The following is a 13,107-nucleotide window of genomic DNA, read 5'->3' as shown; positions in this document are numbered from 1 at the left end:
GGTATATCATTTCTATCTATGATATACCGAACGCATATTTACATCATTGCAAAAAGAAAATGCTTATAATAATTAGGACTTACCAAATAGTAAATGGAATCTCTCATCTACGGGTTCAAAGAATTCGAAGTTTCCATTTTCAGTCTTATTCGCTCTATTGTCTAGTGTGTTCTCAGATTTATCTGCAAATCAAAGTATCAGTTTAATATCCGCCTCAACCGTTTAAATATTGATAGAAACATTGTCAAAATTTTGAAAGTACGTGTTCTGTTATATTCACTCTAGGAACAAAAATATCAGAATATGACTATGAGCACAAATTGTGTAGTCAATTATTATTGTAGGTTACTGAACGCGATTGTATTAAGTAACTAAATTATATAACCGGGACGAGTGGAAATCGAAGGGGGAGGCCTTTGCCCAGCAGTGGGACACGGTATAGGCTTTAAATAATAATAACTAAATTATGGTTTGTATGAAATAAAGAATTGAATTGAAAAAAAAAGTCACAATGCAGTCTACCCCGGTTTTATAGTTGCACAGTGGTAAGATACCCCTAATGTAACGTTATGTATCTATATACTAAACTATCTGCTAGCCAAATATTTCTTATTGTCTTATTTACCGTGCGGTAGTTGGGATTTACCAGAAGATACATAGAAGTTAACGAATAAAACCTACCGGCAGTAGGAACAGGTTTGTCGACGTTAGCGTTGTATCTCAAGGCTGCAGCGTAGAGCAACGACGGCCAGGCGCGTGCGTAATGCGCCCGGGACGCCTCCGCCGTCTCGGCCGAGTAAAACGCGCCTCCGCCATGAGGGAGTTGGGATGCAAACTCTGTAACATTCACGTATCAGATATAGTAAATGAGGCATTGTATTTCCCTTAGGTATTGTAATTCCATTAAAGTTGAGTTCCAGTTATCAGGCTTATGTCATTAATACAGTTAGACAAAGACGTGTCATCTATCTCGCGGCGAGTCTATAAATAACGGTGTCGCATAAAAATTCGCCGCTCTGTCGTGCGCTTACATTGCTCAATACGCTTCTGACATCCGCACCTGAATGCGACTTGTTTGCGTGGAGATGGGCGAATGTGTGTTATGAATGTTTAAGGTTTTGTGAGTCGATGGATGACAGGTTGTCTAGTATTTTTGTTTAATTTTTGTTTTGTTATAAAATTTGTATTTTGTGTACAGCGAAAATGTATATATTCTATTTCTCGGTGTATTGGCTTGTCTGTAATGCCATGTAAATATATTGTTATAAATAAATAAATAAACTGTTACAAGATCCCAATTGAAATTCTCTACAGAGATTTTTATTCAATGTATTTCAGATTATACATGTTTCTCAAACAGGAAAAACATCGTGAGGAAACCGGACTAATTCCAATAAGGTCTAGTTTACCCTTCGGGTTGGAAGGTCAGATGGCAGTTGCTTTCGTAAAAACTAGTGCCTACAAATCTTTGGATTAGTTGTCAAAGCGGACCCCAGGCTCCCTTGAGCCGTGGCAACTGCCGGGATAACGCAAGGAGGATGATGACATGTTTCTCAGCAAAAGCAGCACTCACCTGGCGGTAAACTCAACAGCGCGTGATCCTTCAACGCCGCGATCCAGTTCTCTCCCAAACTCTCCAGCTCAGGTTCAACCAACTTCAACAAGCTCTCTCCCTTCGACTCGAAGTCGCCGTAATCATCATCATTCTCCGGAGCCACGTCTTCCACCTGGCTATTGGTTCGTAGAAGCTGGTTCCGCCATTTTGCGATTTCTGCGCGGTTGTTGATCGGCTTGCTGTCGAGCTGCTTGATGTAACTGCCGGGCGCGCTGCCGTTGCTTACCATTGCGACTATGTACACCTGATGGATTTATGCATTACAATTTTTAGCTACAAAACTACTAAGATTATGATTAAATTACTAAGATAACGTTATAAATGTAATGAGACTAATAAGAAACAAAACAAGTTCTGTTATTAAAAACTAAAAGAATTTGGCAAACGACTCAATGTTGCCAAGGTTAAACGCGTGTAAGAATAAATAATTTAATAATAGTACTTACTTCGGCCCAAGCCTTCAAGATGGATAATTTTTCAAGCGTAGCCATACTTTCATTGTAGATGAGTGTAGTGTTGCCCTTTGTGTTCAGCTTGTCCAAACTCGAAACGAGTAACTGGTGCACCCTTTAACAAAGATAAGAGTTAGTCATTGTTAAAAATATAACTCACAAGCAATGAAAACGGACCTAAACAAACCAATATACACCTTAAAAATATTAACAAATAAATATATAACTTGAGCGTTCTTAGTCGCACGGGGGCACGAATATTCATGACACTTTAGACGTTCTAGGTACAGAAGACTATTCGTAGTTAGCTGGGATACGATTTCACTGGAGTATACACTCTTACCGTCGTTTGATGAATAGTCACTAGTGTCACTACATAGTATAAAACAAAGTCGCTTTCTCTGTCCCTATGTCCCTACGTATGCTTAAATCTTTAAAACTACGCAACGGATTTTGATTCGGTTTTTTTTTAATAGATAGAGTGATTCTAGAGGAAGGTTTACATGTAGGTATAGTACCCGTGCGAAGCCGGGGCGGGTCGCTAGTCTATTTTATAGTAAAGTTACGTAGTACCTCCTCAAGTCGTTGATGTCTCTAGCGACGCCGCAGCCAATCCACGCAGAACAAACGTCGCAAGCCGCAGCGGTCACGTGAGAGGCCGTGTCGCCAGAGAAAGCGGGCCGTAGTGCCGCGCCAACCTGCAAGCCAATGATTCTATTAAGCCAATTTTTAACAGTTGATTTCGTCATCTTTTCAACGTAAACCCAGAATTTTCTAACGCACATTGGTTGTGGAAGTCGGGGCGATAACTTCTACCATAATAGCACCTCAAAAATAGTTTCTCAGTGTAAATAACTTTACTAGTTATCAATTATGCTTGTAACCTCCTACTATGTCGTGTATCGGATAGGTGCTACAATAGGTTTTGACGACCGGTCTGGCGCAGTTAGTAGTGACCCTGCCTGCTGCGCCGCGGTCCCGGGTTCGAATCCCGGTACGGGCATTTATTTGTGTGATGAGCACAGATATTTGTTCCTGAGTCATGGATGTTTTCTATGTATATAAGTATTTATATATTATATATATCGTTGTCTGAGTACCCACAACACAAGCCTTCTTGAGCTTACCGTGGGCCTCAGTCAATCTGTGTAAGAATGTCCTATAATATTTATTTATTTATTTATAGGTTGTCATCTTTTTCAGTACTTTACACGGGAGTAATCACCTGAGCTTGATACTGCTCTAACAATAGATGTCCCGGGAAGTCAGGCTCAGGCGCGCGCGCAAACTGACGCACAATCATTTGTAGGGTTCCCAACCCGCACAGGCGCAGCGCGTCCGCTTCGCCAGTGGCTCCAACGAACGCCATGCGCACCAGGTCTGATAGATGCAGTGATAGGTAGTCGCCTAAAGCAGAAAAAATAAGTTTCAACAACACGGTAAACAAATAATTACGGAACTGTTGCTACCTTTATTTTGATTGAAAATCTGTTCTTTCTTCGCAGTACAATGAAGAATATTTACTTTAGACTTCGCTACGGTCTGTATTTTATGCCTCGCACTATCGACACAGTATAATAAATAGTACTATCGTACAGTATGGCCACTCCCGCTCCCCGCTGAAAGTGCCGTCCACCCCCTCTCGGTTACCTCACATTTACCGCCTGTCAAAAACGCGAACAGTCGACCTGTCATATTTCACTCATACAAGCATAGTACGCGTTCACTTACACGAGCTTAGATTTCATATATTATATTTGATCACCAGTGTCCGAGGTGTACCATCGATTCAAAAGTAATTAATCTATCAAAGTATATCGGAAAGTAAACTTACTTTCCGGATCAGTCAGTTGTTTTTCCTTGGCCTTGACTAGATCGAAGTGCGCTGGGTCGCCTGTCGCTTCACACGCTCCCATTATTTTCTGGATGCATTCCATTGCAAAGACCTAAAACCATAAATGTGCTTTTAGAATAAGGACCTTTTAGGTATGGAACTCCAAAAATAAATATACTGCGATATCATATAAAGTGAACATGGCCGTAACCACACCTTAGGCACAGATTATTAATGAGTTACATACTAACGTAACAGATCCTTCACTTGCCCGCAAAACGACAAATACCTACGCTTTATCTAACTAATACTAATAAGTTACTACGTAAAACTCATAAGAATAGTAGGTACGTGCCACGCGACTACACAGACGGGCGCGTGGCGCCTCTCGGCCACTTGTTCATTCGAATGAACGGCTGTCGTGTAGGTACTTAACGCGCGACCGCGAGCGAGTGACGTAGGCCTGCCTTACGGCTCAGCCTGGCTGGGCCGTTAGGCTTGAATTATACATGTACGGCGTTAGGCCGTTTTCACATTATCCGATCCGATATCGGATGTAGGAAGGATGTAAAATGTAAGATTTATGCGCTTCCAGGTCTTTATTTATGTATTTGATAGATCATTATTACTAAAAAACATTATAAAACGCAAAAATTGCGGATTTAATCCAGATGGCACTATCCTACGACAGTTTTTGTCCAAGGCACCATCGAACTGCCGATATCGGCAGGACGCTTCCGACCTTTTTTGGCATGCCGGACCCCCCGCCAGCTGTCGGCCGATAATATTTGTATGTGTGCGTATATAATGTAGGTATACGTTTGTAGTAGTGTGAGTGACAAAAATGGCGTCTATTAAACAGTTGTTAATGATCAATTTCTGTTGAAAAAAAAAAGATTGGTATTCATCGGTCCGAATTGCGGATACTATTTTTTTCATCTTTTAGTAGATATAGTTAAATGTAAAATTATTTATTTTAGCTGCCACTCTTGAGTATTTTTATGATCGTTATTTAAATTTTACAATAAAATATTTGAAATGTAGTGCGTATAATTATTAAATATAAAAAAAATTAAAAATATTTTTGTTACAAAATCATACTTCATTGATTTGGAACAATGCGTTTTATCGGACCGACATCCGACACTATCGGAAGCGTTTATCGGGTGTAGGATGTCGGTCCGACACCCGATATCGGATCGGATAATGTGAAAACGGCCTTACAACGAGCGTTGTTTGTAATAAAAAGGTTTTGAAGCTTTCAAATGTTTCACAACAGCGCCATAATTACGACCAATTTAGGAATTGATAATTTTTAATAAGTAAAGGAGACAAGTGTAAGTTTCACAAAAACGTCTAATCTGCTCCGTTCCTATTTTGTGCTATAGTGTACTATCGAACCAACTGAATCATGGCCCACCATAAGCTCATTTTGCCAAACCGTATAAATGTAAGTAGATCGAAATTCGCTTGAAGCAAAGACATATGTAACTTCGTATAGACGGATAAAGTCTAAGAAAAAAACGTACCTCAAAGCCCTAGAGAAAAAGGTACGGTGGCCTAGATGGCGTTACACCTTTGGGAAACGCTCAGCTAGATGGCGCTAAAAACATGGGCCACATTGTCAAAACTGAGGTTCAAAAGTTTTAATTTTGTGTCGAGAGATGGCAGTCTGATTGTGATTACACATTTTACTTTGACAGTAAGTCTATATAATACTCGATCCTCTTTGAAGATAGAGTTTCCTTGGTGACGAACTTGTTATCATTTTATTGGACACTGACATGTGTGTAGTGACATAATTTAGTTAGTTTTTGAAACGACCTAAGTGCCTTATAAGCGATAGACGTTACAAGTTTGAAAATTTCAAAGGAATTATCTGCCAAGTGGGTCATGATTCAGTTGATTCGATAGTATAGTAGTAGTAGTAGTAGTAGTAAACACTTTATTGTACAGAACAAATTACATGTACAGAGAATAATTATAACGGTTATGTACAAAGGCGAGCTTATCCCTTTAAGGGATCTCTTTCAGCTAACCAGTAGTATGTGATTATGCTTACCCTAGTGGGCCACCTGGACTGGACCGCGGGGTGCGTGGATTCGTCCGTGTCGGCGTGGAACTCCACTTGGTCGTCGTCGCCCTCGACATCGAAATCCGTGTCCGGGTTGTTACTGTCCTCTGGAAGATTTAAACATAACGATTATAATGTTATATTATATTATTTATACTAAGATCAATTATAACCCCCTTATTCATAAACGCTCACTAAAGTTATCAAGTCGTCACACCAATACGTCGGAAAGGGACAAACGAACTTTATCGGCTTGATAATTTTAGTGTACGTTTATGAATAAGGCGGTATGAATACAATTTAAGTAATGGTACCCTAGCGGTAAGTACGTGCGACTTTCGTTCCGGAGGTCGCGGGTTCGAACCCCGTCTTGCACCAATGAGTTCTTTGGAATTTATGTGCGAAATGTCATTTGATAATTTGCCAGTCGCTTTTCGGTGAAGGAAAACATCGTGAGGAAACCGGACTAATTCCAATAGGTCTAGTTTACCCTTCGTAAAAACTAGTGCCTACGCCAAATCTTGGGATTAGTTGTCAAGGGGACCCCAGGCTCCCATGAGCCGTGGCAAATTCCGGGATAACGCAAGAAGGATTATGATATAAGAATACAATTTTGTCCCAAGGCCAGAAGTTTTAGTCTGATCAAAATTGAGAATACTCATAATACGGCTATCTCACACGTTACATTTCCCTAAATATTGCTAACAATACACGTAGCAATATTTATACTCTGTCACCGTTAAAGCGTTCGTTAATATTTATTGTATGGATAGACGTATGGTGTCTGTCATGTGGTAATATACCCAAGCCACATTATTTCACCACATTATTTCTCTGAAACCAACCGTTTGCCTTTGGCTAGTCTGTGGCCAAGAGTAAGCCCATTTATAATTTAAAAAAAAGCTAAAATAGGCTAGTTTCCTACTAGTCAAATCAGCTTCTTTTTAAGAACTGTCAAAACGATTTGCTAATATGGAATTACTATGAAATACTACGAGAACTCGCATACGAGTTTTATTACATTGCGGTGACATTACCCTCAACAGCCCGCAATCCATTCATTTACGCACGCCGTCTAAATCAGGTCTTTCACGGTCAATACATTTACTTTATATCTTTCTCTTTGACTTATTAAATAGAAATTATCTTTAAACATAACTCCTGTCCATATTTTTCTTCTAATTATGTGGTGCTTTATTGCGAGCACTGCATGAAATATTTTATTTTAAGTATAGGAAACTAACCTATTTAATTACCTAATCGGAGGGCAGTATAGTCGAGGGTTTACTGGTGAAACCCGATAAGTTGAGCAAACTAGTTTTTGAAATTCGAACTATGTGCAATTTCCACATTGTTGTTATTTCAAGGACAAATTATCTTGATTTATCGGGTTTCACCAGTAAATCTATACTAGTTTTTCATAGTTACCTAGTCGCACGGTGAGCACACGCTTGGCAAGCGCCAGCCAATCGCGCACCGCACGCGCAGCGGCCGCGGCGAGCAGGCAGCATGTGAGCGTGTCGCGTGCGTAAGACAGCGCCGTCTCGTCACGCTCCGTGTCCAGGAACGCGAATAGGGCGCCGGGGAGACCGGTATCAGTAATCACCACACCTGAGGAATTAACAACGAATACAACTTTCATTTACTGAAACGACATCAACGCGCTCGTGACATTTTCTTTTGCACTTCTTATCTTCAAAAATTGCACCTTTATGTCGTGCGTAGACGACATAAAATCGCATTTTATGCTCACTTTAAAAGTAAAATTTTCTTCTAAGACTAAGGTAATCGGTCTCAACAGCCAAACAGTTGAGACATATTGCACAATTTTACTGAGCAATAAAATTGTGTAGATGACAAAACTTCTCATATTATTTTCGCTTCGCTCAGACCAAAAAATTGCCTCGGGTAAAAGTGGGTCACTTCATGCCCTTATTGTACAATCTACTATTATTCTTGTCTGATTGTTTTAATCAGTGTCAATTTGGAATCCAAATAGGTTTAACTGTGGCAGTTTTTGCAAGGAGCGGCGAGTACCAACCTTGATATATCTCTATAAATTTAGATTCATTAATATACGACGACGACGACGATTGTGAGGCCTGTTGTATTGTATGGATCTGAATGCTGGGCGACAAAGGTGGAGGATGAAAGGAGAGTGCACGTAGCGGAAATGAGAATGTTGAGATGGATGTGTGGAGTGACCAGAATGGATCGGATCAGGAATGAGTATATTAGGGGAAGTTTGAAAGTTGCGCCTATAACGGAAAAGATGAGGAGTGGCAGGTTGGCGTGGTTCGGTCATGTAATGAGGAGGGATGAATGTCATATAGGCAAAAGAATGTTGGAGATGAAGGTTGATGGATGGAGAGGGAGGGGTAAACCCAAACAACGCTGGATGGATTGTGTGAAAGAGGATATGAGGAAGAAAGATGTGAGTGTTGAGATGACGAAAGATAGAGGAGAATGGAAGAGGAAGACGTGTTGTACCGACCCCACATAACGTGGGATAAGGGTAGGAGGAAGAGAATATACGTACCACAATATGGGCGAGCGGGCACGTGATCCTTGGCGAGCAGCGCGTACCGACAAACCTCTGCGGCCTCCTTCTGCGACAGCTGGCGAAGGCAGCAGAGCGCGGCGCGGCGCACTGCCAGCTCCGAACTTGAAAGATCCCTCTGAAATATTACGAATAGCATCATCATCCTCCTTGCGTTATCCCGGCATTTGCCACGACTCGTAGGGTCCGCTTTGACAACTAATCCCAAGATTTGACACTAGTTTTACGAAAGCGACTGAGACACTAGTTTTACAAAAGCGACCGCCATCTGACCTTCCAACCCGAAAGGTAACTAGGCCTTATTGGAATTCGTCCGGTTTCCTCGAGAAAATATAAATGACATTTCGCACATAAAAAAGTTCGGAAAAACTCATTGGTACGAGCCGGGGTTCGGACCCGCGTCCTCAGGATTGAAAGTTGCACACTGTTACCGCTGGCCTATCAACGCTTCGGTTATTTAATAAGATAAGGACGAAGGGCAACTTTATATGGTCCAAAAATCAGCAGAGATTAATCAGATAAATAATAAGGATTTTGATAGGTAAAAAAAATATTGGCAGATAAAAATAATAGGTATTTTTAACCGACTTCAAAAAAAGGAGGAGGTTCTCAATTCGACTGAATGTTTTTTTTGCATTTCATTTTATTTGTGGACATCAAGCACTCCATTGCATAACGGAGATATTGGTTTAGCACTGCCTGTTACTCAGGATGATACTCACAGCCAGCGAAGGCACAAGCATGTGCGCGCTGACGTGACGCGGAGAGAACATCTGCAGCTGTTGCAGGCAGCCGATGCCTTCGGCGCGGGCGCCGCCGCCGCCACACTCACTTAGAGCCGCGCAGGCGCATAGGAAGCGGCCTACTGTCGAACTACCTAGTGAGGAAAAATCGTGAGTTTAAATTACCGACTGAAGTAAGGAAGTTAAGAACGATACATTTTTATTTTGAGATAATTCGTAACCCTTGTCACAAAGAAATATGAAATATGATGTAATCAGTTAAGTACTGCGTTAGTACCTCCAATTTACAAAGCCATGCATGTCATTCAGACTTGTCCAGAAGACTTACCTTGTAACCACTTGCACAGTTATGATTGCCGCGAGATGTCGCCGCGAGATAGAGGGCAAGTCTTCTTCTGTATTAATTACATAAGGACAGGTAGTCCATCTCGCGGCGACATACTCTAGCCAAGACAACTTGTGGCATCTTCATTGGTTTATTTTATAAGATAAATTGTACCGTTTGTGCCCTAATAAATATTAAACATTAAACAAGACAGCTCCAGATGAAGCCCGGAGAGCGCGTAGAGAGCCCATATCTACATTTTCGGAACTTTCCAAGCATGCTATTCACACTTGTACAAAAGTCCTACCTTGCAACTCAGGTCCAACAACAGTGATAAGCGCAGACAGCAGTCTGCCAACGCTGCGATGCAAGTCTTCTTGGAACGGCGGCGCAGTGAATAGCAACTTCAAAGCCACATTGAGCGTAGACTCTACGTGGCTTCGGAACATGGGTCCCGATGCGTCGGCTAGCACGGAGAGAGCGTGGAGAGCCCAGACCTGGTGAGAATAGCAGTTGAGTTAGAAGGCTAACGGGGAGAAATAATGGCAATAGCAGCCCTAATACTCCTCAGGGTAAAAAAAAACCACGACCATTGCTCTGTACATCGAACATCTACCCGATTTACTCATCAACTAAGCAGTATATACATTACTAACCCGTGCCTCCTGACCGCTTGCGTCATGCGCCATCACTCTCAACGCCTGCAGCGCGGTAGCCATTTTAATCGCTCCTACGGCCGCTGCCGCCGCGGCCCTAGTGATTCGCACGGTAGAACGAGTCAAGGCTAGCACTCGTTCGCTGATCCCTTGACTCTTCAGTGATGCAGCCTCAACCCTCGTTGTGCGTATATGCTCTGTTTAACGGCATAAATACTTCTGGAACTGACCTGAGCCTCTTGTCCACTAGCGTCCTGCGCCATCGCTCTCAACGCCGGCAGCGCGGCCGCTGAACTGCCTCCTCTCGCCCTCTGCACGGCTCCCACGGCCGCTGCAGCCGCGGCCCTAGTAGTTCGCACGGTAGAACGAGTCAGCGCTAGCACTCGCTCGCTGATCGCTTGGCTCTCGGCTTCGGTGACGCAGCCGCAGAGGCGGCCGGCGCAGGACGCCGCCGCCGCGCGTACTGGAATGCTGGTCGATGATAGACCCGACTGTGGAAAGATAAATTAAATGAACATCTTTTCCTTGAGAAGCCACAAATACAAAGTGGTTGAACAAATACAAATAAAAAGTGGTTGGTTGAAGTGAATGGGTGAAAAGAGCTAGTGATTTAGCGGTAAGAGCGAAAGACTTTCAAACCCTGCTTTTGTCAGTCACTTTTCGAGGAAGGATAACGTCGTGAGAGAACCGGACCAATCTCAACAGGCCCCGCAGCCGAATGGCATTTCTACGACGCGAAACGAAAACGAAACGCCGCGAAAGGTAGAGATAGAGATAGATATCTACGAGCGTTTCGTTTCGTGAGCGTTTGTGCATTCGGCTACGCACGCTGGGCCTAGTTTGCCCTCTACGTTGGAAGGTCAGATGGCAGAAGCTTTCGTAAAACTATTGTATGCGACAAATACTGGGATTTGTTCCCAAAACGGGCCCCAGGCTTAACTCACAATAATAAGTTCCGTAGCAGCCGTCTTAACGGCGTCCTGTCCGAGCGAGCTCTTCTGCTCGGCGAGAGTCCTCAAAGCCAGGAGCAGCGCGGTGTACACGTTCACTTGTATGGCCTCCTGCCGCGTGCCCTTAGACATCTTGATGCACTCCGTGAAGTGTTCTAGCATTTGTTGCCTGCGGAAAAAACATTCGTCAATATCAAGAAATCGTGATATGATTTCGCTTGTTTTTTTTTAAGTCAAGTTGTATAACTATTTTGGGATTTTGTACCTATCTTTATTGCCAGCTCTAGCCAACTTGTGCATGAAGAGTGCAACCATAGATTAATTAAATATAAGGAGATTATACCATCCCATACATTAAAATGCGACCGCCTAAGAACGTACACAAGTAGATGGCGCCACAAAAAATGCCTTGTTGCCATCGATGATATATTCTTATATTTAATCTATGGTGCAACACAGGTGTCGATGACAGCTCCTAGGAGTTGAGTGCGCGCCCCGCCACTACTTAGTCAGTTCTAAAGTTCTGTCACAAAGGTTTTAAGTGATAAAAACTTTATTGACAGATATTTCTTACTATGCATATGCATGGTTTGAAAGCTCGTTTCATACTGAATAAATTGCAATATTACTTAAAGTACTTTGCTGTCGCAGTTTCGCGTGGTTCCTTGTAACATCTGAAAATTTGGTAAAAAAAACAAGTCAAGAAACACGCGACCTCTTCCGGACGTTTTTATTTTTTATTTATTTTTGGTTGGCTTAATATGCTTTAATGATACTTATTATAAACGCTGGGTCTTTTATCTTTAAGTTTGTATGTGATTTTTGTGAATTAAATGGACAATATTGCTACTGTACAACGTTTTGTTGCACATTCCCGTTGATGATTGTGAAATCTAAGCGTTTTACTGAAAAGTACCCAAGTTCTAAAGGTTACTAGCAGACTTAAAGATTTCTAGGAAAATGAAATACCAGTAATTCAATATGCCCAAATTCAGAGAATTCATACTAAAAAAATAATTATTTTATTTGGCTAATGTAACAATGTTTTTTTCTTCCTTTTGCGAAGTCTATTTTTCCGCGTGCTGACGATCTATCGACAAACTCAAAGTAATCAAGGATTCTTAAAAATCACGATCTACATTTTCGATCGTTTATATCACATTTTAATAAGTATAAAACAGGTTTTGATATCATGTATTTTTTATTGAATAAAAACCTTTATATACAATTTTATCAGTAAAAGCATTTGTGACAGAACTTTAGGACCGACTAAGTATACAAGTAGGAAGGGTCGTGTTCTAGGATCTCCGAGCTGTATGATATGGACAGAGTTACTGTACCTGTGTTTGTTGGCAGCCCTAGCAAATGTGTGCGGGAAGAGTGCGACACATGCGTCGATGACGGCGACTCCCAGGGGTTGAGCGCCCGCCCCACCGCGGTACAAGCAGCACGGGTCGTGCTCTAGCGCTCCCGAGCCGCTAGCGCTGAGCGGCGATATCAGCTGTAAAAATGCATACAGATCAAATAAATAAACCACGCTCAACTCGTAAAAAGACTATAAACTATGTTCGACGATCGTATGATTCGTAAGTAATTTTATAATTCATTCATTAAACTAAACTCCGTCAACAACTCTGTTACTTTTACGAAAAATCACCACCGTTTTAGTACACACAGGTGTTTTACAGGTTGCACTTCGGGGACTCTTAGACGCACGGCCGGTCTCCATCCTTACTTGGTAGATATTCTACGAATCCGCACGAAGCGCTTCGCTTCTTCTTTTCTTATGCGCACTGCCAAGGAGTGTAATTCCTTGCCGGTGGCTATATTTCCGAGCTCATATAACCCGGCAACCTTCAAATCAAGAGTGAACAGGCATCTTCTGGGCGAGCTCACTC

The 13,107-nt window shown here is 42.1% G+C and overlaps 1 protein-coding gene across 1 annotated transcript in view; it reads right to left on the bottom strand.

Moving 5' to 3' along the window:
* LOC125225859 (HEAT repeat-containing protein 5B) overlaps positions 1-13,107 on the bottom strand; it is a 38,370-nt gene that overhangs the window by 9,528 nt on the left and 15,735 nt on the right. The window contains 15 exon segments of the mRNA XM_048129737.1: positions 84-182; positions 682-837; positions 1,574-1,859; positions 2,062-2,182; positions 2,641-2,765; positions 3,293-3,474; positions 3,902-4,013; positions 5,964-6,082; positions 7,404-7,586; positions 8,515-8,653; positions 9,258-9,412; positions 9,911-10,100; positions 10,490-10,750; positions 11,204-11,378; positions 12,550-12,710. Coding sequence (XP_047985694.1) covers positions 84-182; positions 682-837; positions 1,574-1,859; positions 2,062-2,182; positions 2,641-2,765; positions 3,293-3,474; positions 3,902-4,013; positions 5,964-6,082; positions 7,404-7,586; positions 8,515-8,653; positions 9,258-9,412; positions 9,911-10,100; positions 10,490-10,750; positions 11,204-11,378; positions 12,550-12,710 — 2,464 coding nt within the window.

The sequence above is a fragment of the Leguminivora glycinivorella genome, chromosome 1 (assembly GCF_023078275.1).
Source record: "Leguminivora glycinivorella isolate SPB_JAAS2020 chromosome 1, LegGlyc_1.1, whole genome shotgun sequence".
In the NCBI taxonomy this organism is placed as follows: Eukaryota; Metazoa; Arthropoda; class Insecta; order Lepidoptera; family Tortricidae; genus Leguminivora; species Leguminivora glycinivorella.
Note: the sequence above shows the minus strand (reverse complement) of the source record. Positions and strands in the feature narration are given on the sequence as shown.